At 39.2% G+C, this 25,202-nt stretch overlaps 1 protein-coding gene across 1 annotated transcript in view; it reads left to right on the top strand.

Moving 5' to 3' along the window:
• Positions 1-24,629, top strand: part of PKP2 (plakophilin 2) — a 34,790-nt gene extending 10,161 nt beyond the window's left edge. The window contains exons 4-12 of the mRNA XM_026868385.1: positions 77-284; positions 5,444-5,621; positions 13,940-14,057; positions 15,527-15,688; positions 16,484-16,657; positions 17,245-17,398; positions 19,672-19,861; positions 20,839-20,926; positions 22,432-24,629. Of these exons, the coding sequence (XP_026724186.1) occupies positions 77-284; positions 5,444-5,621; positions 13,940-14,057; positions 15,527-15,688; positions 16,484-16,657; positions 17,245-17,398; positions 19,672-19,861; positions 20,839-20,926; positions 22,432-22,500 (1,341 nt within the window). The 3' untranslated portion in view covers positions 22,501-24,629. The remainder of the gene's footprint in view (positions 1-76; positions 285-5,443; positions 5,622-13,939; positions 14,058-15,526; positions 15,689-16,483; positions 16,658-17,244; positions 17,399-19,671; positions 19,862-20,838; positions 20,927-22,431) is intronic.
• The last annotated feature ends 573 nt before the right edge of the window (positions 24,630-25,202 follow it).

Here is a 25,202-nt window from a genome sequence, read left to right as displayed (position 1 = left end):
GGGGGGGGCGGGGAAAGGTGGCGTTTGTAATTTACAGTATCTAACTATTCTCTGCTGTGTTTTGTTTTGTTAACAGGTTTTCTCACTTGGTGGTATCCCCAAACTTTTACAGCTTCTTGATGTTCAGAACGAGGACATTCAGCGGGCAGCATGTGGTGCTCTGAGAAATTTAGTGTTTGAGGATAATGACAACAAGCTGGAAGTGTCAGAGCAGAAAGGGATCCCACTCTTGCTCCGCCTACTCCGACACACCAGGGATGTAGAGACTAAAAAGCAAATAACAGGTAGTGTTTTCTGTGCAGTCAACCATGAAGTGTTTTAAGCAACACACAAGCCTTCCCTGGGAGGTACGTGATTGTTTACACACGCCAGTGTTTAGTGGCTAAATACAAGAACATTGTCTCCTATTCTAAGCTTTTCCCTTAGGGTGAAATTCCAAGGTCCTTGCTCAAGATCAGTCTTTAAGACAGTAAGAAGGCACTAGGAACTACAACTTCCCCACTTAAAGCTTCTTCAGAAATGACATGAGTCTATTTGTTTGCAGGAAGCTTACAGTCCTAGATATTCCAGAAAAGAAAGTGAGGCTTCAAATAGCAAATTCTGTAGGACTGCTTTGGTGGCCAGTTCCAGAGATGCCTGGGGCCATAATTAACACCCTCTACTTACACAGCAGCTCTGCACTCACTTTTTGACACTATGCTGCCAGTGCATACTGAGAGCTCCTTGTTGAAGACTGTCCCCCAGAATTGTCAGGTGCTGTGGATAGAAAGTGGTTGTCCTACTCTCCACAAACCCTACTGCCACAGCTTTCTACTCTGAGCTCGCTCACTCCTGGTCTGTCGTCTTAGTTTTGTGACAAACAAAACTGCCACAGCAACAGCATGCTTCCTTCCTGTGTATAGGGGAGAGAATTCCTGCAGGACATTCATTTGTGTGTAAAGGTCATACAGCACCATCAGTGGAGTGACTTGCATTCTGGATTCAGTCTTTGCAGGCCTTGTGTTCTCATCCTTTTATTTCCAATGTCCTTGAGGAAGACGTGTTAAAAATTAGTAGGACCCATTGCAATTTTGAAGGAAGAGCCCTTTGAATCAGAAACCCCATATTACACCTCTTGTACATCAATGTACCGGAAGGAATCGTGGGAGGAAATGTCCAACGTTACTCACAAAGAAACCTGATATACTTCTCTGTTGGCTTTGCAGCAGCCAGTGAAGAAATGCCCATCACTTGGTCCCTGCACTCCCGTTTGACCATAGTGTGTCTTTAGGAAGTCAACTGCTTGTGACCCACATTCATTCTAGTTAGCCTACAAAGGAAAAGCAGGCTTGTATTTTATAAATGGAAGAAAACGTTATGAATAAATAAACGGGGATTTATTTCAAGTGATATGTAAAGATACTAGGAACACAAGCTATTAAAATGGCAGTGCTTGAAAAGATACAGGTATCAAGCAGCCCTGCTTTGAAGCAAAGGCATATTGAGACCTTCTGCAATTCTGCATTCTTTTAAGTATTTGAAATACTGTGCTTCCTAAGCCAGAGAACAAAGCTTTGTATTGTTAGGTCTTTTGGCTCAGTTCTACAGTTCTGCAATGTTAAAATGTTTTAAAGTTTTTCACATTCATCAGATGCAGAATTGGGTCACTTAGTAACTTACTGTGTAGTGTGTTGTCTCAGTGCTTTTACCCACCAGTGAGGGAAAATGGTAGTGTAGTGGCCAGAAAGCTAATACTCTTTTCTTTCTAGCAATTTCAACATTTCTGACAAAAGCTTTGACTGTTTGTTTAGGATAAGATCACTGTCTTCCCCTTCACCAATGTGAATATGGATGAAGGTGCACCACCTTTCTGCAATACTGCTGTTGTTGAACGTGAATATTTACTTTTGAAACATACAAGACACCAACAAAATATTTAAGCAATACCAAACAGGATGTTGTAGTTTGTGTAACACAAAATATTCTGATATCTGTTGCAAGGGATGGCTTTAAAAATACACCAAGAGTATTTCTCACCTTGTTCAAGACAATTACGGGGTCAGGAGGAAGTACACTGGGTGAAAATGGCACTAGGGCATACTTTTTGCCATCCCTTGAGCAGTTCTTCCAGCTCTCTAGCAAGCTGCAAGGAGCCTTCAGGGCAAAGAGCAGCCTGGTTGAATACATTTCTATGAGAATATTAACTTTGCTTCCAGCTACTTTCTTTCCCAGCCCACACTTCAAAGGCAGACAAGGAGTTGGCTGCAGACAGGAGGTAGACAGTCACTGTTAAGGATTTACTTACTAAGGTCAGTGCTTCCAGATGATCTTGGCATGTACAGTGATATCTAGGAAACACTGGAATTACTGTCCTGTACAGATTGACTGTGTAGCCTGAGAAGGGCTGCAACATAAAGGCTTTTCCAAGCACAATGCAAACCTCTGAATGCCTTTCGACCAAGATGGTTAAATGCTGCTGAGCAACAGTTTCCCTGTCTGACTGATGGCTCACCTACAAGTTTTGTTTCTCCTGTTGCATTGCCTTTGGCTTCCTGCAAGACTGGTGGAATATCACAGCTATGTGTGCAATCACAATGCAGTGTTGTAATACTTCCGGGGAAAAATAAATGCAGAACCTTGGGGCTTTCACCTGCTCAGCATGAGAAGCCCATCTGTCTTTCCACATCATACTTATTACTTGGCTACTTTGACTGTAAATTAGGGACTTCCAAATGTACGATAGGATAATTAGCTGAATGTCTTCCCTCATAAGAGATTAGTAAAATAATCTTGGTATCTGATAATGCCACACTGAACTCTGGTGAAAGACTCCTGGGAAGCATGTGGTACTCGTTAATAAATACATCTAAGTTCAGCAGAGCAAAGCTTTTTGTTTCTACTGCTGTGTAGGAAGCATGATACCAAAGCACTTCACATGACAAAAATATACAAAGATAAGGAAGTTGTTGAAGAGAAGGAGGTTAAAACTCTGAGACACAGACGTTTTCTCATACTGTACTTTATTACCTGTCAGAAATATGATCTAATACTTGTGCATATAAGTACATCTCAGCCTTAGACGCTTATCTTTAAGGTCACTGGCTTATTAGTACCAGCACTGTTAATACAGACAGCTGCTTGGCTAATATTAAGCCATATCATACATTCTCAAATAATATTTTGATGGCTTGTATTTTTCTTCAAGGCCTAGGCTGAGGAATATAGCCTGAGCATAGTCATGCAGCGTGCCTTGTATTGTCCTATGAAAAGGCTGAAAGCAATGGAAGTGATAAATGAGATAAATGCTGGTTATAGCAAGTGCTGTGTCCTACCTCACAGTCTGTGCATCCCAGGACAACACAAAAAGCACCAAACCAGTACCCCCACCAAAGTAGGTTTATGCTTATGACAGTGGTTTGAAAGCTGTGGTGGACCGGTTTACATTAATGCCCCTGTGCAGAAAAAAGCTGCCTGGTTTCTCTGTGCAATTTCTGTGCTTATGTGACCTCTTCTTGGGGGGAAAGAGACCTCCTCAAGATCACAGTGACTGAATTTGCTAACTTCATAAAATAATTGATACAAGTAAAGTAAAGGAACCATAGCATTTATCCTTTTTTGACATACGAACATACTTCTTGCAAATCTCTTAGGGAGGGAATGAGGTTACTCATGAATAGTAGGAGAGGATGTCACTTGGAGACAATGCAGGAGCCAACACAGGAATGACATTCTGTAGTATTTGGAGAGCATATTGAGGAACAGAAAGTAAAATGGCTGTGGCATGAAAAAAACAAGAAAAATAGCTTTTGAAGGTAAGCCAGATGAGCCTTCAGGGAGTATCTAAGCTCTTGATCTTGTTATCATGCAGCATAAATCTAAGAAAGGAAAGAAAGTTTTTCCTGCAGGGAAGATTACAGCACAAACAGAACTGTCATTAAAAGAAATAAAATTTAAAAGGACATCTCACTGATTTTCCCAGATAACCATCTAAGGGAAAACTGTGCCCATATGAATACGTTATAGCATAGTTGCAAGCAAAGAGCCCACTCCTGAAGACATTTTTCTAATGTGAACAAATTCATCCACACCCAGAATGCCACTGTGAGAATCTGAGTGAAGTGAGACAATGCCTGTGGGTAAAGGTGGGATTTGGGGGGGGGAAATTTACAGTGCAACATCTGTACAACATCTCAAATTCTGTTCCGACAATTCTATTGTAGGTATCTGTCTATAATTCAGAATGCACTTCTTCCTTTTAATACGATATTCTGTCCTTGTGCACTTGCATTGGGCCATTCTGTCTTTACCCGCTTCCCTTACCAGTGCCGTTTGGACTGCATGTCTGATTTCCTATAAGCCTTACTTATCCTTCAGGAAAATACATTCTTCCTTTTATCACCCAATACAGAGATTGAAGAACTGATCTCAGAAGAAGGAATTGTCTGTTTCTGGCTGGCTTTTGTTTTGATTTTCCTATTGTTCACAATAGCTGAAATTAAATTCAAAGTGTAAGGAGATACAAAAGAAGCTGCTTTTTTTTTGTCTTTTTTTTTTTTTTTCCTGAACTGATGAAAGGAACATTCACTAATACTCTGCCAGTGTTTAGAGGAGGAGGTCTGTGAAAGTTACAGCAGCAGGCTGGGGAAACAATGAATGCCTTTGTAGTGAAAAGCAGAAATACGTGTCTTTTTCCAGGGGAAGATTATTTTAAAAAGAATTGTCATCTGTTGAAATAGAACATAAGAAAAGCTAGTCAATTATGCAAGATTATATTTGAGATTTGTTTTGTTGTTTGGAGACTGTGAGCAGGCAAGGTTTGTAGAATTACTTAACAATTTGTTTAGTGACAAATGTCTGGACAGTAACAGCCAACCAGTCTTTAACAGCTTTCCCCCCTGTGAGGGAAAGTGTTAGAGAAATGTGATGGACATCTCCTGTCTTCCAGCAGATTTCCAAAGACCTGTAAACTTATTCTCTGTATCTCCCATCTACCCCCTTTGTATGTAAGTTTATTCTCCCACTCTTCGGTCTTTACATGGTTCTTGGAAGTGCAACTAGTCCTGCCACACATCCAGAAGGATGCATTCCTCCCTGGAAGTGTGAAGAATGATCGCTGGTGTCGGTGTTTTTAGCTCTGTTTAGCTTGTGTTACTTTGGTAATGGAGAAGATGATTGCTGCAGATGGGCAATTCACATGCAGAGCCATGGAAAACTGTGCTTCTCCATCGGGTGTTAGACTGTACAGAGATCTGACTTCAATTATGTGAGTAATTGTGCCTCTTTTTTTGCCTTGTTTCCGTGTTCTCAGATCAGAGCTGGTGAACATCATCCCCTTCTGCTCCTCTTCAGGATATCAAGTACCAGGCAGGCTCCTTCACTCATTGACTTTAAGGAGTTTAAGATTAGATCTTAAAAACTGCAGGGGAGTTTTTTTGCCACTGTGATCTTATTTTGGATATTGCAGGTTTGTTGTGGAATTTGTCCTCCAATGACCAGCTGAAGCACCTACTGATTAGAGAAGCCCTGGAGACACTGACTGAAGCTGTTCTCATACCTTACTCGGGCTGGCCAGATCGTGATTACCCAAAGTCAAGTATTCTACCTGACCCTGATATCTTCTATAATGCCACAGGATGCTTGAGGTGAGCACTCAGTCTACAGGTACCCAAAACAACAGAGATGATAAAACAGTCCTGCACACTTATTTTCTTTTTTGCTTTGAACTTCAGTGGCTCCAAGAGAAGAATTTGCATACAGATCATAATTTGAAATGCTTCATGTGTATCAGAGCAGAAAAATTACTGCTCAATACAGTGAAAACAGCTTGCTTTATAAGGGTCCTATATATTATTCATTTGATAGATACTCCACAACTAAGTATATCCATAACAGAAGATAGTAATCAGAGGCCTGGTTACAGTGCGTAGTTGCATTGAAGTTGAAGAGATCCCTCACTAAGTAACAGTTATTGGTATGATGTATAGTATTAGCTCCTGACTGATGATGCTAGTAGTGAAAACAAACAAACAAAAAAATCTTTTTAAAGTGGTTGTTAGGAGTGGTATTACAAATTAGCACTGGAGAAAGGCTAACAATAAGTTAAAAGAGGCTTTAAACCTATGTGAACCTTTTATTTTAAGGCTCCAGTGCGGTGGTCCCCAAACCTTCTTGATCATATACCCCTATCAGTAAAACCTTTTGAGAAGACTCCCTCAGTATATGTATATTTATTTTGTTATAAAATAGATACATGTACTACTGTACTAATATATTTTGTACATTAGAAAGTATACATAAAACCAAAATTAAAAAGGAACATATAAAGATTAAATGAACCCTGGTTTAATTTTTAAAATTTTATTTATTAATGGTGCAAAACTATTTCTTTCCCACACCCCAGTAGACTGTCTTGTTCACCTCTTGGGGAGACCAGTGCTCTAGTGGATGTATAGCATGGTGACCTTTAAAGCCTAGGTCTGAAGTTGTATGATCTGCTGATACAAATACAAGAGTAGCACTTTTATAGGATGTAAAGTTCTTTGACCTATATAAGTATCATTTCTAACCACTTTGTTAATACCTTTTTCACACAATTCCTGCTTCATTTTAATTTCTAAAATTTATGAAGCATAAGAAGCAACTATCCACTGGAATCATAAAAATATGCCTACTCTACAAACTCAAAATAATTAAGACTCTTATACATATCTTGAGTATGTATCTGTATTTCTGACTGACATTACAGATTTATGGTTGTATTTGTTGAAAAGTAGCAGTGCAAAACCCTGTGAACAGTCCTAGACTATAGCAGGTAATGCAGTAAGATTCATTTCTTTGAAACACAATTTCTCAGTTGTGCTGGAGCAAAACACAGTTATAGGCAGTAATAGGATTTTTATCATCACATGCCTCTATTTAGAGAATCTGATTCTATGTAAACAAGAAACTAGTCCTCTATGAAGTGCAAAGAAAATTCACTATATTCATATATCACTGTTTCACAGTCGCCTCAACAGAAATTTGTTGTCATGCATGTTTTATTCAAGCTGTGGCAATGTTGTTTACAGTGGATAACTCATTGTGGGCAGTAACTCAGGTTCAGACATCCAGGAGTGTTAGCATTTCCCATAAGAACCACAAAGTTGGCAGCTTTCACAATTTATTCTCTTTGCACTTTACTGGTGTATAGTCCTGTAAGTGCCATTTGGGCTACTGGAAGACTAGCACACTTGAAGGATTAGTTCTGGTGTCATAGGTCCATCAGTGGGACAACTGGAGTGCTCGTGTACCTAGAAATTTCTTTCAATAGACTGAGCAAGTCATCTTAATCTATAACAGTATTTAGGTGTTAATGGGACAACAGTGTTTTGTGCCATTTGTGCTGGAGAAGTTCTGCTTCAATACCTGCTGGGTCCTGCCAGCTGTACCAGGCACAGTAGCCTGGGTAGTAAGCAGAACATGCTCATGATTTTTGTTTACACATTCAAATTTGCATGAAAAGACATAGTTTGGCATAATTAATGAGTAAAGTATGAGTGCAAAGGCATGGCCAGAGTTTTAAACTCTTCTCAGTAAAATACAATGAATTAACTTTGAAATTTAGAGGCTGGGAAGCTGCCCAGTAAACACGTCCTATAGCAGAGTAGTTGTGTCTGTATTGCATGAATTTTTACTGTCTAAACAGTTCTGTATCTGACTCATGTGGTTTTGGAAGGCAAATGAATTGTTAGCTATACAAAATATTCAACAATAAAGCACCTTTTTTTGAAGGAACTCCTGTCAGCTCACTAACTACTAATTAACTTCATCTCTAAGTAATAATTAACTTTTATTTTCTCTGATGGCTCAAAAGAAAATACAGAGAAACATTAACTACCCATAATAAAATGTCTCTAGCTAATGCTAGGGATGTTGTCTATGAAATGAAGCAGGTTGTCTTTTTTCGTGTTAGTCCCAGCTGCATTTGTACAGAAACAAGTCTGGCTGTTAGCTGTGCTTCTCTGTGCTCACACGACCTGCTCCTCTCCTGCACTAGGACTCTGGAACCTCCTCTTCCCTATGAGCCAGATGATGGGGGCACAGAATTTTCTCAGTTTTAGCATGGTATTACTGTTTCTGAGCTTGTTGCAGTAATTTGACACGATTTGATATGTGATAAATAAGGCATAATGTTAGATGAGTTGTTTTAAGTTAAATAAAAATAGATTAGAAACATAATTTACTCTGTATTGAAAGTCAGTGAGTGGGGCTGCTTCAGAGCTGCTGTTAGCTCTGCAGCCTTAATGAAAAGTATCTCGAACTTCTCTTATCTTGATTCTCAAAGATACATTACCCATTTTGAAAATATGATGTCTATAGTCCTTCTCATTTTCAAGAGCTTGAACACTGAAAATTATAACAAGAAGGGCTTGGAAATTCCCAGGTGAAGTCGATCTGCAGGATCACCAACATACTTTCTAGCAGAGAGTAAATTTTAATGAGGCTTACTATATTTGTACAGACCAAATATCCAAGATTTTTAAGATTAATCAGTTTGCATCTCTTTTTTGGAAATTAACATATATCCCAAATTAGGTGACTTGATGTATTGCTTCTTTATGTATTAATTAAAGAAAAAAACAAAAACAAACAAACAAAAAAACCAAACCAGCCTCTTAACAAAGAAACCCTGAAAAATAAAAGAGCACACCACAAAGTAAAAAAAACCTGTGCACTGAGGGAATGATGTTGCTACTAAAGATGTTTAAAGAGTATATATATTTGCCAGAATATAAATCTGTAATTAGTCTTCCCTTTTGTAATACTAACATGTTGATAAAGTCTATAGCCTGCAGCTTCTATTACAGGGTAAAAATAGTACTTTGAAGTGCAGTCCATTACGCACAGTACAGTACTTCGTTATAAGAGAATGCCAAAACTTCTTTTCAAAAATTTAGATACACCTATTGACTGAAAGGAACACCCACAGTTCAAATCTAACACTATCATCTGACATGGGTGTATGCGCTGTGCCACACAGTTATCAACTAATAAATTAAAGCTCTCTTCGTCCTCTTTGATAGAATTTCAACAGGAGAAGTGAATTCACATCTAGCAGATAATATTGTAAATACTAACACTGTAATGAGTGAATGCCCAGAACACTCCCCATTCTTCTAACCAGTTATTGCTAGAATTATGGTGGAGTGCCTGTGTCTTGGCTGCCTGTGTCAGCGTATGCAGTCACTGATAAGGAAGTCTGACGTTAGAAGAATTTGTTAATTCCATTCTCTAGGTCTGTAATTTGTCCTAAAGCTTTGCTTCTGACACAGTTTTACAGAAATTGCAGGTCACGAAACTTACATAATAAAAAGAAGCTGTGTACACCACACAATTCTGCATTAGCAGTTAGAATAAGTAATAGTATTGTTCAGTCCTGAAATATGATAAAAAGCACTGTGCCCTGAACAGGCAGAGTAAGACAAATAGAAAGACTTCGCTGGCTGCCTGGCAACAAGCTGAACAAGTAAAATTGGTGTATTAAACTATCTAGAGAGTACTGCAGATTTTTGCAGACAAGTCTTACTGAATTTTAAAGGTAAAGTCACTTTTTCTTGGCTTGAAACTCCTACATGTAATAGTTCTGTCTACCAATGGGTAGAAATCTTCAAGATACTTAACCTCCTCTTCTACACTCCTTCTCTGAGTCTGAAAGGGTAAGGTGCCAACAGCATGCAGAATATATGGTTTTGAATATTGTTTATATACATAAGTGAATTTCAGGCATGGCTCTTCCTCTGATTAAAAGGAAGGCTGAGTAGAAGGTTGACTGTATTATACCTTGAAAGCTGATAATGATCTAGTTCCATTTTTACCTTGAAATACCTGTTCCCAAAAGTTCTGCAATGCTGCACTTTCCAAAATTTGTCTTTAGTGGTCACATTTCTTCCTGCAAAACATTTCATTTAAGTGTTGGAGCTAGCAATCTCAACTGTTGTGTTTCATTAGATTCCTCCTTTTTAATTGCTCTGTAACTGGAGCATCCTGTAACCCTATGTGTCCTAATTCTTCAAAACCTTCTAGAAAACTGTCTCCAGAAAAGTCAGATAACCTCTCTGTTCCTGGTTCCCCAGACAGTAAAATAGAAGTAAACTTTCCTTTTTTGTGATCATTTTTCACCCTTTGTCCCAGCTCCCTCTTAAACTCTTTGTGAATTATAGAGTGACCCACAAGTATGGTGGAAAGCTGTTGGAGGAAGTAGTATCATTGCCCTTCAGACCAGGAGGCTGCATAAACATCTACTTCCATTTGCTCTGGAGGGAAGTGAAGCCAAAGCTCTCACCATGTGTTAAAAAGCATAAAGGCAGTTCAGTTTCATAATGGAAGCTTCTAAGAGAGAATGTAAAACAAATGACTGATGATAACAAGTCTTTGAAACAAGGCCTCTTGCATAGCATTGCCATTGCTTGAAGTTTATTTCCATCCATTCTTATCTTTTCTTGCCTCCTCTTCAGTTTATCTGCTCCCCCCATTCCTGAAAGGAATTTTTTATATTTCCAGCAAGCAGCTTGCAGGCTGGTGCCTGTAGTTAGTAAGCAGATCCATGGATACTTTTCCCTCCCTGTTGCATTTTTGATTTGTGTAAGGCATGAAGGGAATAGAATTCCCTGAACTACTTCAGGAAATTGTTACTATGTAATTGAGTTAAATTCAAATTACCAGTTTTAACAGAATGAGTCCCAGGAGCAAAAGTCCTCTTCTTATCAGTTGCATGGTTCATTCACAGCAGTGCAAAACCCTTTTCCAACATAGCTGGCCAGTGTGTGACTCAGTGCTGGCTTAAAGGGAGTATTCCTTTCATTTGGTGCCATTTGCAAGCTAACTGAACATGCATTATCATTCTGTTTCTTTCAAAATCACGCTTGATTTGATAGTGTTACATTTCTTTGTATTTACATCACATGTCTGGATCAGAACAATATTTCTCAGTAGGGAATTAGCTGATCCTGCACAAACGCCGCAGGAACATGGGCAAACAGCTATTAGGGTTACAGATATATTACACCCTACATGTGTGCAAGAGAGATCAGAAGCAGCAAATACAGGATGAGATAAATGAGGCACGCAGATAGATAGAGTGCATCCACATTAGCATGTGGTATAGTTTGGGCATGTCAACAGGATTAGTGTATTTAAGCATGCCAGAAGTCAGAGATTTTTAATAGTTAGATATTGCCAAAACGTCATTCAAAGGAAAGCATCCCTACAAGCAGTGATTTCCCTAAGGCCGCATTCTCCCCATGCTGCATTCTCCCAACCATTCAGTACCAATGCAGGGTAGAGATGTCAGAAATTGGGTAGCAGAAGAGTTTTTCTATAAGAAGACTATTGATCTTGACTCCAGCTGATCCTTTTATCCATGGATGTATTTGTCTCAGTGTACTTCTGATGAAATGCAAGTAAAACAAACTTGCACAACAGACTTGAATATTTCTAGGTAGCCCTGAAGTGTTGCTATCAGGGCTGCCATGAGCCACAATACTTGGCCAGCCCAACCACAACAATTGCCCAAGCACTAAGTATTTCAAGGCCTCCAGGAGCTCCACTACAAAAAGAGTCCAACTCCAGAGCTCAGAGGAAAGCGTTCTAGTTGTCAGGAACCTCAAATTTTAGGAAGCCAAGATGAAGTCAGTTTTGCAATTTTCTAAGCAAATTGTTGCCATTGTTTCAATTTTTTTTTGTTAATTTACGTTTCTGTGACACTTCTCAGAAACAAGGGGTTTTTTTCACAATCTAATAATATTTTTATGCAATTGAGAGAGCAAGGAAATAGGGAAAGGTGGAGAATGGAGTGGCCATATGTGTACAGATGTGCGCACAGACACACTGCTATCTCTGAGTGGATGAACTACTGAGTATCAGCTTCTTAATGAAACAGAGTTCAGTAATTTGTTTCCTTTGTAGAACAAGACAGTGCCTCTGGTTCAGTCTCTTCTCTGCCTCCTGAGCTATAAAGCTGTGATGTGCCCCACCATATTCATGCTGGACAGCAAGGCCAGGTGGTGGCCTCTCCTTGCACAGCCATTCAGCATGATGGTCATTGTCAAAAGTTCAGGGCTTTTTAGAATAACATACCATGACAAAACGAAACGCTGTACCAGCTGAAGTGTCTTTGGTGAGAGAAATTCCACACTTATCTTTTAATAGTATTTTTAGTCTGTGTGCCTCAGAAACTATTTTTGCTATGTGCTGGGAGGGCTGTAACGTACATTTCTGTCAGCATAACCATAAACATATGAAAGGGTGACATGCCTCTGATGTGACATATAGGTAACATTAAATTCCAAAGTGATGTCTATAGTGAGGAATCTGAATATTAATTCTGTGAGAGACTAAATGAACTTGTAAATAGGCATATTGTTAACAGCATGACCTAAAGTAAAACTATAATTACAGTGCATTAGTATTTAATCTGAATAAGTATTTCCCTGGGGATAAAACCTGAACTGCATTGACAGTATATAAAATGCTACATTCATTTTACAATCATAAGCCCCAGGAAAGTTTAAAGCTGTACTTTACTGGATTTGTCATTAATAAAATTTTAAACCATTGTAGTTTTTAGTGGGTAAAGTAAGCATGCAAAACAAACACCCTGAAACTATCTAAAAGAACATGTCCCTTTGTGATGGATGCTAAGACTGGGTTATATTTAAAGTTATTTCAAGCAAAGAACTGGAATGTGAAAACTGCATGCAGCCTTTTGTCCAGCAGAGCTGTAGGAGTCCAAAATAATGAGGCCTAGGTTTATAATTCGTGCATTCCATAATTCAGAGTTTGTTCACTTGTAAAAATAATTATACCCCCAAATTGGAAGTGTTGTTACTACCCTGGAAATTAGCAGCTTATTTAGAGCCAAACTTCAAGCAGCAAATATGTGTTTATCTTTTCAGGAGTTTTTAAATCAGTTTCATAATTCATTTTTAAGTTGTACTTGGATTACCACAAAGCACAGAAAGTGTTTGTTGAAAGCCTGGCAAACAGTGCCTTCCTTTGGGTCTGGAGGAAGCAGAAAGCAGCAGAGCAGCATCTGAACCACAGTGGTAGAACAGCCGAAGGCATCTGCAGAAGGCATCTGGTATTTCCCTCTTTGACTGACCAACTTCTAGTGCCTTCAGCTTTTTTTCTGCTTAGGTGCCAGTAGCTTCTCTGGGAAGCTGGGAATCAGCTGAACACTGTATTTTTTCTTATTCCTTGTCTCATGCTGCTGCTCTGGCAGCAATGGCAGTGGAAGCCCTGTCCCAATTTATCCCTTTAGCCTCTCGCCCAGCAGTGGGGCCAGGCTGCTGCTCCAGCCTACCAGTTTGGCTGCATTCATGTCCCCTCCTGCCCTCTAGCACTCCTCAGAGCATTTCCATAAGCACGTGAGTTGCCATGTGAATTTGGCCCCTTAACTGACATCGATTATCTTTACATGTTAATGTACAAATGTTGCTGAAACTCTCAGAACATGTGTCAGTTGATGGGTCATCTCGGATCAAGAACTGGTTTGGTGTAGGTAAATGCTAAAGGATGTTTGTGCGCATGGAAATTTTTACAGGTATCTTCCCTCTGATGGTTTGACATAGCTATTGTCCTAACTATTAAAAATTTAACTAAAAATCGAATCATAAAAAAAAAATCCAGTTTGACTGTTTAAAAAGGATTAATTCAACTTTGAAATGAAGATTTGAGTCAGGTCTTACATTATCTGTCCAAACACAACAGGTTGTTTTTCTGGAGTATTTGTTTTTGTCTGGGAGTGCACCAATGTGAAAATTTTACTTAGTAGAGGCTCAGATTATTTTACAGCTCTGAAGAAAGGAAGCAGTCAACCTTAACTTCAGTATCTTTAAGGTTTAGCTGGAAAAGTTTGTCAGAGGGGCACAAGGAAGTATCTTTGACTAAATCTCCTCTCACCGACATATTCCTTCCTGCACAGAAACATGAGCTCTGCTGGCCCAGAAGGAAGGAAAAAGATGAGAGAATGTGACGGCTTGATTGATTCTCTTGTGTATTATATTCAAGGAGCTATTGCAGACCACAAGCCTAATGACAAGGTATTCTTTGAGATTAAAGGTCTTTTCCTAGGGGAAATTGCTAAGAGAACATTTTTTGTGCGTTTAGAAACCAATGTTCAGAAACAGTTGTGATGTAACTGCCAAACTTATTTCCAGGGCTTTTAGAACTGTCATCAAAGATAAAAGTCCAGTAAGAAGCTTTTTGAAGTATTTTTATCCTGCAATCTAAAAGAATAACATACCTTAGCACTTGGAAAACATTTTCAGAATCACCAGAGAGAGCTAGAAACTTCCATCTTTTTTTAAAAAGTGGCATAAAGTCACAGCTTTCAGAGATATTGAAACATCTAAAAAGTCAGATACCACCTTTTTAGCTGTCTCAGCGAGATAGCTATCTGGAAGCTTAAAATATTAATCTAGTTACTTTCCTGTATATTTAGTGCTATGTGCCCCTTAGGAAATGAAGAGCCTAAATCCCTTTGGGTGACAGTGTAATTAAAGAGCTTGGATCATTTAGAATGGGATTTATATTTCTAAGTTTTTTAGAAGTTACACTTGCTGCCTAAGCCAGTAACTACAAGGACATGGACACCTCCAGAAGCCAGTTTCATGCTCTTCCTCCCACCATTGACTGAACATCTAGCTTAGACTAGATGCTTGTCTTTAGCTGACTGAAGTTGGCTGAGAAGACCAATCACCACTTACGAGAAGGTTAGCCCGCAGCCTGTGAGGCACTTCTAGCATGCCTGCTATAACTTGTGCTGTGTAGTGGTAATTACTGCACATTTATAGCTCTGTTCTAGGATTAGTTACTTGAGCTTCTCCATCTCCCTGTATTCAGTGCAATTAGCTTCAGGGAGAATCCAGCACATTACACTTGTGCCAATAGCTCCCTGCTGCATTTTGTCTTAAAACTACTCATTCCTTTTTTACTTTCAAAAAAGAAGGAACTGGTAATAAAGCTATTTGCCACTAGACTCATCACTCAGAAATTGTAGACATTACCTTAGCCATGCCCAGAAAGGCACTTCTAATTTAAAAAGAGCATTCTACCACAGAAATGTGCTTTCTCCTTAGGAAAGGTACAAAGCTTTCCTTTTACTGACACTATGGCGAGGTGTGTACATGATCATCTTTACTCTTAAGCTCTTAAACCTTCCTTGGCACACTTCTGATCTGTACCAAATAGCACTTGCCCAAACAATTCCCAGTCACAATTCAGGAATTATAATGTCCAAGGACCATTTCCAACAGGCATGCACCCTGCTCTGAATGCAAGCCCTGTGTGCCATTTGGCTTCCGTGCTCAGGAACATCCCAGGGCATGTTTAATTTATCAGTGTAAATGCAGTCTTGTGGATCACTGGTACAAAGACTAGCTCTTCTGTAAGCCATTAGAAGCTGCAGTTAGTTGTTGAAGATCCAAAAATGAAAGCTCTTCCCATGTCTATACATGTCCCTTCAACGCATGCCAAAGCTTTCAAGATTTCTATTCTTTTATTATTTTAGGCCACAGAGAACTGTGTGTGCATTCTTCACAATCTTTCCTACCAGCTAGAGATAGAGCTCCCCGAGAGCTATGCCCAGAGCATATATATGCAAAGAAGAAATATTTCTAGCAATGATAAAACACCAGGCTGTTTTGGAACACGGAGCAGAAAAGTAAAAGAGGTAAAGCACATGTTTAGTTACATCTCCTTTTATTAATCAGTTGTAGCAACTTCTGGAGAATAAGGCTGTCATCTACTTAACAATCTGTTATTGATGTATCTGGTAGTGTGACATTCACTTGCCCCAAAAATGCAAATTTATTATTTCCTAACTCCCATTATCTTCAGCTGCTGCTGATGAAAATGATGTATGAATTCCCTGTTTCATTAGTGAGGAATACTGCAACACAGTTTGATCCCTTCTGATGGATCTATGTGGTATCTGTACCATGTACAGCAATTGCACAAGTGCCCTGCTAATGAGTGGGTGTTGTGATGCTGCTTCCATGACTTGCTGGCTTTTGGGCCATCTCAAAACCTCTTCTTTTGATGCCATGTGGTACAGATCACAAATATCTGTCAACTGGCAGTTGTTGGAGGGAAAACAGGTATTAGGGGAGGGCAAAAGCAAAAGGAGCGGCTTGATGACCCTTTCCTATCTATTGATTCTGCTGGACTATATTCTGCCTTCTCCCATTTGATGCACAGTACAACTCTAGCTGGCCATTTCTGTTTCTCCTTGGCCTTGGCTCCTAGTGTCAGTTGCTGAGAGATGAGAAGCAGCTTCCCCCATACCTATCTCCTCTTTTTGGATAGAGTGGCCAGCATAATTAAATATTGAAATTTTATACATCATCATTTGAGTTCACAATTTGACAATCTGCAAATAATCTGGTCATAGTTACAAAATGGCTTGTGATGCATTAAGTCATATAAGGTAACTGTTTCTAAAGGTTCATTCTGTTTACATCTTTAGAAGCAGCAGGACACCCCACTACCTGAGGAAAAGAGCAATCCCAGAGGCATTGAATCACTCTGGCATTCCACACTGATTAGGATATATCTCTCCTTAATTGCAAAGAGCACAAGAAACTATACACAGGAAGCATCACTGGGAGCTCTCCAGAACCTCACAGCTGGCACTGGACCAGTAAGTCAGCTTTTTCCTTTTTTTGTTACTGTTTGGTTATTAATGTGAATGCATAGAGAATAGTGGTGCAGTGAAATATGCCCACCACACTGAGCTTAGATAACCACTGACAATTCACTGGCTCACAGACATGATCAAGAAAATCAAAGAACATTGAAAGGAAGGTCAAAACCAGCAGTGCAGCTGTTTCTTGCTTGGCAAATATGGGTACTGCTTCTTCTCACTGTGTACACCTCTGCATGTGGAATTTGCTAATTCATTGCACAGTGAGGGATGAGTAGATGTTAAAAGCACCAGAAAAGTGGCTTTGTGGAACATAATCAGTGCTGTGCGGAGAGAAAGGCTCTGACACAGCCACAGACCACTTTTCTGGTGAAGAAACTAATGACCTCTGTGTGAGGAACTGGCCAAAGACTACATGGGAGAAAGAGGGCTCAAAACTTCTTTTATATCACCTTCCTTTTCTGTTGCAGCTCATATGTAGCTCTGGATTTAAACTATTTTATACGTGCTTAAACTGATGTAGAGAACCTGCTGTGGTTTTTTATGAGGGTAATGACACACTGTTGCCACATGCCTTATAACAGATGCCGTTTGCGGTGGCCCGGACTGTTGTTCAGAAGGCAAATGGTCTTCCAAGTATTCGAACTATGCTGCATGTAAGCCACCCGACAGTAAAGAAAACAGCAGTCTCACTGCTCAGGAACTTGTCTCGCAACACCTCTCTGCAAAGTGATATAGGTGAGCAAACACTGACATTGTCTTTTGGGCTTTCTTTCTCTGCTCTCTTTACCTTAAAGTTTCCTTCTTTAAAAAAATAAATGCAAAAGAACTGATATATGAGTTTAATAGATTTTTAGGTCAGATATTTGCAGTCATTATACAGGGTTGAAAATAAACTGTTTTGCCTAAGAAAGACTCTAACCTCAAGTTTTCTCTAAATTGTGTATTCCTCATCAGCTTCTTTCATTGATTTTACTTTCAAAAATTACATAATGGGAGTAAAATCTACACAGATTTGGAGAGGGAGTTTTTCTTCTGCTTAAAATAGGGTAAAGGAAGGTGAGTGCCGAGATCTGTGCTGCCACAGCTATGTAATCCTTTGTGAGAAATCATAGAGCATCTCTAATTCTTCTAGCAAATACCATACTTTCTTCTTTTAGTCACAAAGCTTTGGAAGCTTGCGCCTCACACAGTATTCCTGCATAAGTTATTTGAGAATGAAAGCTAGATGATGCTATAGAAAAAATAGTTCGGTCTTTTTAGAGGACCTTATCTCTAAATTGTTATCATTATTTGCACATCAGAAGCCATTTCTATTCTGAGTATTCTTATTTCAATTTAATATATATTTGAAATTTTTTCCTACTGATAGGATAAAATGAATTCACAGAATTTGTTGTCCTTTTCTGTGTTCCCACCAAAGGATGAGGGGGAAATTACAGGCACACAGCTGGTTCGTGGGGCAGATAAACCTCCAGAATTGTGGGAACAGTCTCCTGGGCACCTTTTAATCCTTAGAGAACATTCCTGTTAATGAAAGTATTATAACAAATTGTTGGGCTGATTTCAAAGGGATATTCCATATGGTGTTAAAAATTCCAAGTGGTGAATCACCCAGGGAGAATAGGAATTAAACTGAGAAGTTAGGATTTCATCAGGAAAAACAATTTCTGAAAGAATGTGGGAAAGACAGAATACCATGAAGCTTTGGAGAAAGGTGCTTTATCTTGTGTGTTCGGTCATTTTCTTACTTTACCTGTAGTAGAGAGAACTGAAGAAATTTCAGATTAACTATTTCTCCTTGAAAAGGTGTTCTTTTTGACTGGCTGAAAACATGTGTGAATTCAGGTCAAATTCTCCAAATAATTTTGGCCAAAGGAAAACATTTGGAAGGTCATACTGTTTCCTAGTTAAAAGCATCTATATTTATCAAGCAGAATTAACCCTTGATATCAATAAAATTAGATAAATTCAGTATAGAAGATCTCTAAAATGAGTGAAAAGCATCAGAAAATTTCCTATTTTATTTGAAAAAATAGCATTTGTTCTGAACTGACGTTTTCAAGATACTCCAAATGTACTCCCTGAAAATCACCTTCCTTCATTTACCAATGGAAGAAAAAATGGACTATCATGTTTGACATAACTGCTTAGACTGATACTTAGCATAGCAGGTCGTTCATTCAGTTTTAAAGGTCCTTTTCTAAATTGTATGTAGTTTAATCTCAGTATACATGAACCATGTTACACATCCATCTGGAGGAATGAAGAGAACTCACAAAGAGCAAGGTGCTCTATCCTAGTGAAACATTGGGTAGGAAGGGGAGAATGGCCCGAAATGCCCCAAACTATTGCCCAGTGCTACTTCTTACAGTGGGAGCACCTGGCTATGAGCTCTTGCTGACTGCTGTAATTTTCTCCATCAGCCCTGGTCAACATGGCACAGATCTCACAGTGTACAGTAGTACTCAGCTGCTGCCCTGAGCAGCTGTTTGCTGTTTGGTTGGCTTGTAGGGTCACACCCAGTGTGGTCAAAGTGATGTTTCTTCAGAAGGGATGGACTTCAGAATATGATGTTCTTCTTAAATAAATACCTTGCATACTGGCTCAGAAAGTTGAGTATGTGCATCCCCTTATAGCTGACCACTGATAAATGCAGTACTAACAGCTGTACTGTACTCACCCTTCCTTAGCTTGCTGTGTATCACTACACCCACAATTGCCCGTAAGACACACAGGGTTGCTCAGGAAGTGTCAGCCTGCTATTATCACACACCTAGTGACCTCACTATGAAGTATTAATGTACTGTGTATGAGGCAAAATACATAGTCTGATTTAGTGCAGCTTCATCTAAATTGTGGGGATGTAATGCTGGTATGAAACCATAACTCTGTGTGGGAGCACACAGCACCCTGGTAGGTGATAAAGGGGGGAATAAGATCCTGTAGGACCCCTAGATAAATCTGCACCCGCTAGTAATTGAATTGCTTGTCTCTCTTCCAACTTGTAGCTAGAGAAGTTTTGCCTGATTTGGTCTCAGTACTTCCTGAGTCTGTCCTGGCGTCTGATACTGGCTGCGAAACCACAGCATCTATCTGCTACACCTTGTACAATTTGACACAGAGCAATTCACACAATGCACGTCTTCTCCTGAGTGCTGATGGCCTACCAAAGATTATTGCCATCAGCATGAATGACAGGTAAGATGGTTGAGAAGCCTTCCCCTCTCCCTTTTCCTTTCCCTGGAGAAAAAAGATTGCAACCTCTGCCACTTGGGGAAAAAAACCACTGCATCTCAAGGTTCAGTACAGCTTAAGCAAGTGACTGTGATGTGAATAGAATTGCACATATTGGGAAATACAGAAAAATATCTTCTAACAACTGTTCCATCCACAGCTAAATTTGCCACGTTCCAACATTTTTAATAACTCCTCAGAAGATAACTGCACAATATAATCTAGATTCTGATATATATAGTGGTTGACCGTCAGTCTATCTGCCCCAAAAAAGTTTGTTTCCTTCTTGTTCCTTGTAACACAGCCCTGATAATCTTTAACAGTAAAGCACAGGGATATATTTTATAGAACTTACAGAACTGTACTTAAAAATTGTTCATAAAGTGGCATTTTAGATAATAGATCTGAAATTCTTTTAATCATTCTTTCATATATAATCACATGAAGCCAATATTTACTCAAAGATAATGCTTTATGAATATGAATAATTATTCTGTTTGCCTTCCTCTCTTTTTACAAGTGAAAGAGGAAATTCATCTCTGTAAAGGAGGCCTCATGAGGGCCTGAATAGTTTAAATCCTATCTAACTAACCAGAGATTTTACCTGCTGGAAAGATCCTTTCAAATGCATGTTACACTGAGACATATTTTCCTCAACTGAAAATGAATAGTATGATAGCTGCTCTAAGATGAAGGCTATAAAGTATTTAATTTCTCCCTAATTTTGAAGCATGAGTGAAGCAGGCAGGCATGTTTCATTTGTCAGTAGTCAGGACAGCATGAAACATGATAGCATACCTAAAGAACAGTAAAACAGCATTTAGGAGGAAAGAGAGACAGAACAAATGCTACCAGGTTACATGTGCTGAAGTCTGCACATGCACTGTGATTATGAAATGAGAATTTAAACATGTTTTATCGTTCTTTTTGCAAAATTACAGTAACATGTTCAGCAAAGCTAGTAGGGCTGCTTCAGTCCTCCTCTACTCCTTGTGGTCACATACCGACCTCCACAGCGCTTACAAAAAGGTAAGATCTGGGTTACAGCAAAGACATGTAATCTGTCCTTTTCAACTGAAAACCCGCTTGTTTGTCCCCTGGGACCCTTAGGACTTCTGCACTGTTAAGAAACAACCTACAATAGGATTTCAAGTGGTCTTTGAATTTGGTATTTCTGTTACTTGTCCATAATGCTGTACAATGCATGCCCTTAGTTTTCCTCATGTGTTCATATTCTCTCCCTCTGTGGTTTCATATCTACTGGCAAAGTTTATGAAAAACGTTGCTGCTGTTGCAGTGTCAGATGGTGAGAATTGATGCATTGTAGGTGTTCATCCACCGCTGACTGACACAGAGAGCCTAAGTTGCCAGCAAAAGCAAAGCAGGGCGAGGCAGCTTCCTGCTTTAAAACCAGAGCAGTTTTGTTCTCCCTTTTTATATGGTCTGGGAGCCCAGGTGTTAGTTATATTCAAACAAAAAGCTAGGGCCTGGGAAAGGTGTTGGTAAATGTTTACTGCCACAATCAAAATCAAACAAAAAATGACCAGCATGAACCAGCCAACAAGCCAGTTTGTAGAGCTCTGTGACTGTTTTTTAAGCACACAGCTGGGTTGACTTCAACCCACCTACCTTCAACCTGCATTTCAAACTGTTTTCACTCCTTGTTTTCTTACTGTTCAGAATTTCTGTCACCCAAAATTCCATATAACCTAAAACTATTCCGTTTTTTCAAGTTCTAGCCTTCATCATTTATTAGTCAGCTTGTTTCTTGTAGATTTTTTGTTGAAATTTGCTCAAAAAAACTTTCTTGGTGTAGTGTCCTTTAACAGTCTTGCATCACGCTCAGCACAAACCAGAAATCTGTGTTCAAGAGCAAGGGTGCTGTATCTATATAAACTTTAAATGGATTTTGTTGTCTTTGGTTTTTTGCAAATACATTCCTGACTTTACTGTACAGCAATATCCCCTATGGCATGAATTTTCTGAAGTCACTGGTACTTTGGGTATGCCTGTAAGATACATTTGTCAGATCTGAGTTTTAAAAAATGCTGATTACTTGCTGTTCCTCTGCAGATTAGGTCCCCTAGAGAGATCAGGTACAGCATTGAAAACTCCAGGCCACCTAATGCCTAGACATTTTTGAAAAGTCCATCTAATAAGAAACAGAAATAACTTGATCAAATGAGACTGATAAAATCCTGAGTCATTTTGCCGTGCCTTGTAGTCTTTGTTCAGATAGGGTTAATCTCAACTGACATTAGTCACCTAAGAGTTAGGAGACTGTGAAGCTGAGCTAGAATAGGGTCCTCGAACAGTTAGTGGAGAGAGTTAAGCAACTCCAATAATTCATCTCGCCTGTTTCTGAACTGAATTGAGTCACTCCTGGGAGATGCCTGTTCTGCCTCTGTTGACTGTAGATGACAATGCCTAGACCCCTACCATAGCTCCTTATCTAGCTTTAGGCAGCTGAACCCACCCTTCCCTTGCAGAATCGAGGGAAGATAATGATTTATTCTGTTTCTTTCATTCCAAAGGCTGACTTTAAGAAGGCGGATTTCATCAACACCCGGACCACAAAGGCCTATAACTCACTAAAAGATTGAATCAGAGCATAACACCACTGGAGACAAATGAGATCATACGTCAGTTAATGTAACTATCTTCGTGCAGTTGGTGTTGCCGTTGTGAACCAGGAAGTATCTTAGAAAAAAAAGAGGCTGATTTTATATAAGACTTGAGTGACCAGAGCATAACTGGTTTGTGGTTTTAATCCTAATCACCTTGTTGTTATTGTATATATCAATATGAGAATAACCAAAGATGGATTCTTCAGGATGTCTGAGGTAAATCTTCATCCAGGTTTACCACTAGTCAGAGCTTCAGGTGACTGCCTTTAGTCTAACAGGCATTTATAGCGAGACGTGAAATGCCAGTTGACAGCAAATTCTTTTCAGACTTTTATACAGACATTTTTCTACAGTGGGTAAGCATCAAGTGCATTGCTCAGGACATAGTAGTTTTTCACCCTTTTGTTTCTTCCCACAAGCTAAACAAGAATCTCCAGCCTCTGTGAGTATACACAAGAAGCTGTTTCACTATCTGCATTATAAAAACACCAATGAAGTTAAAAATACTATTTTTGTATTGCTTGTCTTCATGTGCTCACTGGTTTTTAAGCCCCTTTACTTTGAGATTTCATCAGTGACATCAACAAAGCTGATTTTCACTGGTCTTACTATCCCTTGCTCCTCATCCACCCTCACATGGCTGTTGGAATTTATAACTGTGTCCAGAAAGGGTTTTAACTAGAACCACCATGTTTCAGACACTTTGGGCTGAACTTAGACCTGTCATTCTTTGCTAGTTGCTGGAAGAGCCGTTTACTGGTGATTCAATGATTATTTTAAGAAAATTGCATTTTCAAAACAATTTTGTTGATAATCTATGTATATTAAAGGGAGTTGAGTCTTGCCTTTATTTTTGAAGTAATAGGTACACACACAGAGGAAATTAGACTTCATGCTGCTTAAGGAATTCATCTGATCCTGCTTCATATTCTCTTATTTGAAATCATCATCTTCCCTACAGCAATTACTTACAATATGATAACTGAAGGACTATGTCTGCACATGTGGGAATAGGTAACAGGAGGAGAAAAATGCCTAAGCACCTAAAGGCTGTTCCCAGGCTATGATCTTTAGAGCAGGAAAAGAAGCGCTGAGAAAATCCATCTGATACCTTTAATAAGCGATATTTCTCTCAACAAACCAGTAGTTAAATTGTCCATTAAACCAGTCAGACTGTGTGGATTGGAGTATCAGCTGGCATTACTCCTCTGAAATTAGGGGAGCTGAGCTACATTTATGGCAACGAAGCCTTCCTGCATGAACGAAGCCCCTCCTGTACCCCCATGCTGAACTGCTGGCACAGGAGCTATTATAGCTGTTCTTATCCAGGAGGGGATGCATAGTCCTTCAAGTAGGGACCTCACAGAGGAGGTCATCATGCCTCTTCATTTCAGCAATCCTGGCCAAAGGTCTAGCTCCTACCAGAAACTTAGAACCAGTGAATTGTGACGCTGCACTGTGTCCAAACATATTTCTGGATATCGGGCAGCTAAATTCTGCTGGTAGATGCACATAATTCTCATAAGGTTCCCAGGAGGTCCCACATGTGCATGCAGAACAGAATCAGTGTCCTGGGGAGGTAAGCAAACAATTCTGCTTTCCCATAACAGATAATTTTCATAGGTCTGTTTGTCCTCCACATTTGCTTTGAATAACTCAAATCAAATGCATTCCAGTAAGAGGTTTTAAAAATACTATTTTTTTTAAGAGGTTGTTTTCAAAATATTCCAGGTCCAAAAACAACAGGGGAAGGGAACTTAGAGCACCACATGTTGAGGAAATTGTTTTTATAATTTTTAAAAATATGACAGAAAACAGAAAATTAAAATCTTTTTTTTTCTAACTTGTTAACCCAAGTAACACTGCATATGCCATGAATGAATAAACACCAGGAAACCTGGACAACTCTACTTTCACTGCCCAGAAAGTAGTAGTGGGCAAAGCTAATATACAAAGAGTAAACCTGAATAAAGAGTAGCACTGGAAAGAACTGCAGTCTTAAGATCAGGAAGGGGGCTTTTAGAAATACTCAGGTACTGGTTTAGTTCCATGAAACTCACATGCTATTTAAAAACAAAAACCAATCAATGCTGGGCCTTTTCAAATATACTACTTAGTATGCCTATCTCCCAGTAAGATGTCCTTAAGCAGGTAAGAAGGCAGTGCAAACTTTTGGGGTTCTTTCTATTGATTTGATGATCTTAAAAGTATTTTCCAACCTAAATGATTCTATGATAGTGTCCCTTTAAAATCAAAAATAAGATTTTAAAATAAAAGAAGTATATCAGACCTGGCAACAACTGAAAGCTATTAACAGGGATGGGAAACAGTGACACACCTTATTACAACTGATCTCCTACTTGTATGCAATCAAAAACATTTCATCAGGACTCCAAAGAAAGCAAAGAATGTTAGTCAGAGAAATAATAAAGTGTTCTCTCTAATGCAAAAGTTCTGTCTTTGGTCTTTGTTGTTATTAGTGAACCTACTTGCTGGGATGCAGCGAATGTTTTTTCAAGCCTTAACCCTTCCTTTAAAAGGGCAAATTAATTTTAAAATTAAATCTAGGTATGGAAACTTAGACTTTTCTACAACAGGAGACTGTTACTGAAGGCAAGCTGTGTAATGCTCCTGTTGGCATCAGAGTACTCCTGCAAATAATTTGTTTTTACTTACAG

This window comes from Athene cunicularia (genome assembly GCF_003259725.1).
Source record: "Athene cunicularia isolate RWA chromosome 1 unlocalized genomic scaffold, athCun1 chr1_part2, whole genome shotgun sequence".
NCBI lineage: Eukaryota > Metazoa > Chordata > Aves > Strigiformes > Strigidae > Athene > Athene cunicularia.
The sequence above is the reverse complement of the archived record's forward strand: the minus strand, read 5'-3'. Positions and strand labels throughout refer to the sequence as shown.